The sequence below is a fragment of the Arachis ipaensis genome, chromosome B07, assembly GCF_000816755.2.
Source record: "Arachis ipaensis cultivar K30076 chromosome B07, Araip1.1, whole genome shotgun sequence".
Taxonomy (NCBI): Eukaryota; Viridiplantae; Streptophyta; class Magnoliopsida; order Fabales; family Fabaceae; genus Arachis; species Arachis ipaensis.
In genome coordinates this window covers 38,640,185-38,644,490 of record NC_029791.2, presented here as the reverse complement: position 1 = coordinate 38,644,490, position 4,306 = coordinate 38,640,185, and the positions used below count along the sequence as shown (strand labels likewise).

General features: G+C 39.4%; 1 protein-coding gene across 1 annotated transcript; it reads left to right on the top strand.

Annotated features, from left to right (window-relative positions):
- Nucleotides 1,897–3,084, top strand: LOC107607073. Its single transcript, XM_016309060.1, has one exon. It carries the CDS (start codon nucleotides 1,897–1,899, stop codon nucleotides 3,082–3,084), a length of 1,188 nt encoding a protein of 395 aa, XP_016164546.1.

The window sequence follows — 4,306 nt, the reverse complement described above, 5'->3', positions numbered from 1 at the left end:
GAAAGAAGTACTGCATAAGAATGTGAAAGTGATGATGAATAATGAGAATGTTAATGAATGATGATAATGAGAATGATTATGTAAGAATCTGCTGCAGAGAGGCAGTTAGATAGATGGTGGTACGACCACTGAGAATGCTTTCCTGGGATACCTTGCTATAATGCTTTGCTGTAAGACAGAGGTTGCTTATAGAGGTATCGAGATGAGTGTGCTCCTGTAAGACAGAGGTTGCTTACAGTGAGTGTGTTGTTGCTCCTGTAAGACAGAGGTTGCTTACAGTGAGTGTGTTGTTGCTCCTGTAAGACAGAGGTTGCTTATAGTGAGTATGTTATTGCTCCTATAAGACAGAGGTTGCTTATAGTGAGTCTGTTGGACGTATATCGGCTAATAAGTGCCGCCCTGCAAGACAAAGGTTGCTTGCAGTGGATACCCTGTAAGACAAAGGTTGCTTGCAGTGGATATTGCCAACAGGAAAGCCTTATCCAGACAGAGGTTGCTGGGTAACGTCGGGAGCGGGTATGTAACCGACAAATGAGCTCATTACCTGCACTAGAGCTAGACATGCATCATACTTGGCTGTGCATTTTCCTCTGTTATGATTGTTGTATGAATGTATGCTTTCCTTGTTTGTATTCTATTCTCTGTGTCTGTGTTGTATTTTCTTGTATTTTTCTGTTTGTGTTCTATTTTCTATTTTCTCTATTTCCTCTATTTATATGTATCTTCTATTTACTGCTTCTTGTATTCTGCTATTTGTCTGCTAAACAACACGGAATTAATGAACTTAACTAATAACCCCGACCCTACTAAGAACTCCCAAGCTCTTACCCCTTCTCTCTCCCTTCCCCCTTCAAATCGAAGCTTGGGTACACTTCCGTAGTTCGCTAATGACCGTTCACAAAGAGGATTCCGCTCTAGGTAGTCTTCTGAGTCTAGGGTGAATCCCGTTCTCTGTTCATATGTATATACGGTGAGACCAGCCAACGTCTGCACCCTGTTTGTACGCGAACTTTAACCTAAATCCTATGTACGAGACTCTTGTTATGTGGCTACTTGATGAGGTACTGGAGTGATGTCATATGGCAATATCTGATCGAGCAGAGGAGTAGAAGATGATGTTCCACCTTTTGATGACGTTCCACCTGACTTGAGTTTTGAAGACTTAGAACATACATTCCCTCGCTTTAGTAGTTTAGAGGGACTAGGTGAGTATAGAGTCTAGGCTAGCCTGGGTGCCAGCTTAGGGACTTCTTGAACAGGTCAGGGCCTGGGATATATATATATATATATATATTATTTAGCTATATCTAGGGGTGTTGTAACTAAAAGGCTATACTCTAATAAAGCTGGATCACGGAATGCTATCAACTGCTTGAGATGTATTTATGTGTGGTTGTTTATAACCGTTTTATCTATTATTATTTGTCGATTGATTATAAATGATTCTGTTTTTAATCCAAACGTTTTTAAAAAAAAGGTACCTCGTAAAATAACTACGCTTTTAACAACGAATCAGGCTCATATAATAAATAATAGATAATAATTAGGTTGACAAGTTGTTAGCGCTCAGTTCCTAGTATGATCATGACGTACCAGAAATTGGGTCGTTACAATTTGGTATCAAAGCAGTTCGTTCCCAGTAGAGCCTGGGGAGTGGACTGACTATGCTTCATTGCATACTCTGCTTGTGTGTCTCATGCTTATAGGATATCTTGATGATATGTGTTGCATGATTGTCTCTGTGTTTTCATTTTGGGAATGTTCACACTTGACTTGAAGTGTTAAGACTGATCACCTTAATAATGATTGTTTGGTGTGAACAGGACTACAATGGGTTCACGGAGACGAGGCGTACAGGAAGGAATTCCTAATGTTAACTACGAGAGGGAATAGGAAATGTTTATGACTACCAAGAATGCTGTGGCTGAGGCAGTGCGTGAGGCTGCAGTAGCAGCGGCTAGGGCTGTTGACCGTCTTGGAGTGAGAAACGGGAATGAGAATGAGCATGGGGAAGATAGTGGAAATGATGAGAATAACTTGGGGCATCTCGAAAGACCTATGACCCTTGTGACTTTTCTGAAGGTTAAACCACCTAAGTTTAAAGGTACACTCATTGCGACTGATGCTGACAACTGGTTTCGAGCTATCGAACGATCACTGCGAGCGCAGCATGTTCCGGAAGGCCAACACGTAGAGTTTGCTACTTATATGCTGGAAAGAGAAACTGAGCATTGGTGGCAGGGGATACAGCGACTGTTGCAACAAGATGAAGGCGATATTCCTTGGAATACTTTTAAGGATGAATTTTATAAGAAGTATTTTCTGAGGGCAGCTCGTGACGCTAAGGAGATGGAACTTATGCAGCTGAAACAGGGTAATACAACTATTGCAGAATATGCCCATAAGTTTGATGACTTGTGCAGTTTCTCCAAGATCTGCCAAGGGAATCCTGCTGACTTTAAGGAATGGAAGTGTTTGAAATTTGAAGGAGGACTCCGAGAAGAACTAATGAACTCCGTTGTTCCGCTAGAGATAAGAAATTTTGCTGAACTAGTGAATAAAAGTAAACTAGTGGAAGAATGTTCGAAGAAGGTGGCGATAGCTCGAGCAAATCGTAGGGAGGCCTCCAAAAGAGACTTTATTCATGATCTAGCCCCTGAAGGTCGTAACTTTAAGGTCAATGGTCAGTTCCAGCGCCAAAATGGAAATAAACAGAATGGTAACTTTCTTGCTCGTAACAATGGCAACCACGACAACTATAATTTGGGAGAGGAAGAAGGAGGTCAATCTCAGCAAACTCAGGATATTTCAGTATGCTCAAGGTGTGGGAAGGATCATGGTAATAGAGCTTGTAGATATGGGACACACACTTGTTTCTCTTGCGGAGAGTATGGACATATATCGAGGAATTGCCCAAAAAGGTTTGTTCGAAATCCAGCTAGGCCACAACAACAAGGAAGGGTTTTTACCGTAACTGTTGGCAACACTAATGCACATAATTCATCCACTCGAGGTGAGTATCACACTATGGTTTTGTTTGTGCTAGATAATACTATAACTTCTTATGCGTATGTTAAATTTTGAGGGCAAAATTTTCTTTTAGGAGGGTAGAATGTAACAACCCTGATTTTCGAGTATACGAGATCTTTTTCGAAGGCACGGAATCCTCCAGAAGATCAGTAAGGGGAGAATCTCTAATATATCATCAAGTATCTCAATCCTCATTGTCATTATGTCATATTTAAGATATAACCTTTTATGAGGCAAGCTCAATAACGCAGTCACGAAGAACCTAGTTTTTGAACCGTATCGGTTAGGAGTTTTGATTCGGTTTTTCGTAAATAGTCTCAGTTTGACAAACTGGACCCGATTTATGAGAGAAGAGAGATAATAGGATGATAATATCATTATATTAGTATTAGAAGCTTCTTGAATGATATTATAAGGTTACCTGATTAGTTTTAGTTAAAAACAGAAAACCGGTTTAACCGGGTTCACAATTTACTGGTGCAGCTTAGCACCACCACTCTCTGATGACTTTAGCAATGCTAAGGCCTCATTATTCATGTTTTATTCTCATAATAAACATGTTACTAGTGTCATTTATGCTAGTAGCTTAGAAAATAATTTTTAGAGCTGTTTTTGCAAGTGTTCTGATACATCTAGTTTTAGTAGTTATACACCTGAGATATTTTAATATTATTTTAATCCACCTCCAAGCCAACCAATCACAACTCACCCTACACCCCCAAAACCCTCAAGGCTGGCTCATTTTCACTTTGTGGCCGAAAATAGGTAGAGAGAAAAAGAGAGAAAAGTTCTTAGTTCCTATTCTTCAAAGCTTGATTTCAGCTGAACTAAAACTCAAATCAAAATTCCAATCTGACCAAAATGATCCTCTCTTCTTTCTCTACATGATCATATGACTTATCAAGGCTGAAATCAAGGTGAGTTGGCTGCACCATCTCTCTTTTGATTCAGTTTCAAGGAAACATGGTTAAATATGTGTTTTCTTGATGTGATTTAGGAGGAAAAAGTGCTTAAGGACCACCTGAAAGTTTAATTGAATTAGGAGCAGCAAAACCAGGTAGGGTGTCACGAAATTAATCTTGATTATTTGTGTTTGAGTTGTGTGAATGTTGTATAAATTGGCTGTGCTAAAAATTGGTTGCATATATGATTGATTCTTGGTGAAATTTTGGTGAAATTTTGATGAAATTTGATGAAATTCAAGCTTTAAAGTTCATGTTCTTGGGCAGCTGGAAAAATAAAACCCTAAGCTTAAATTGAGGTTCAATTTGTGTTG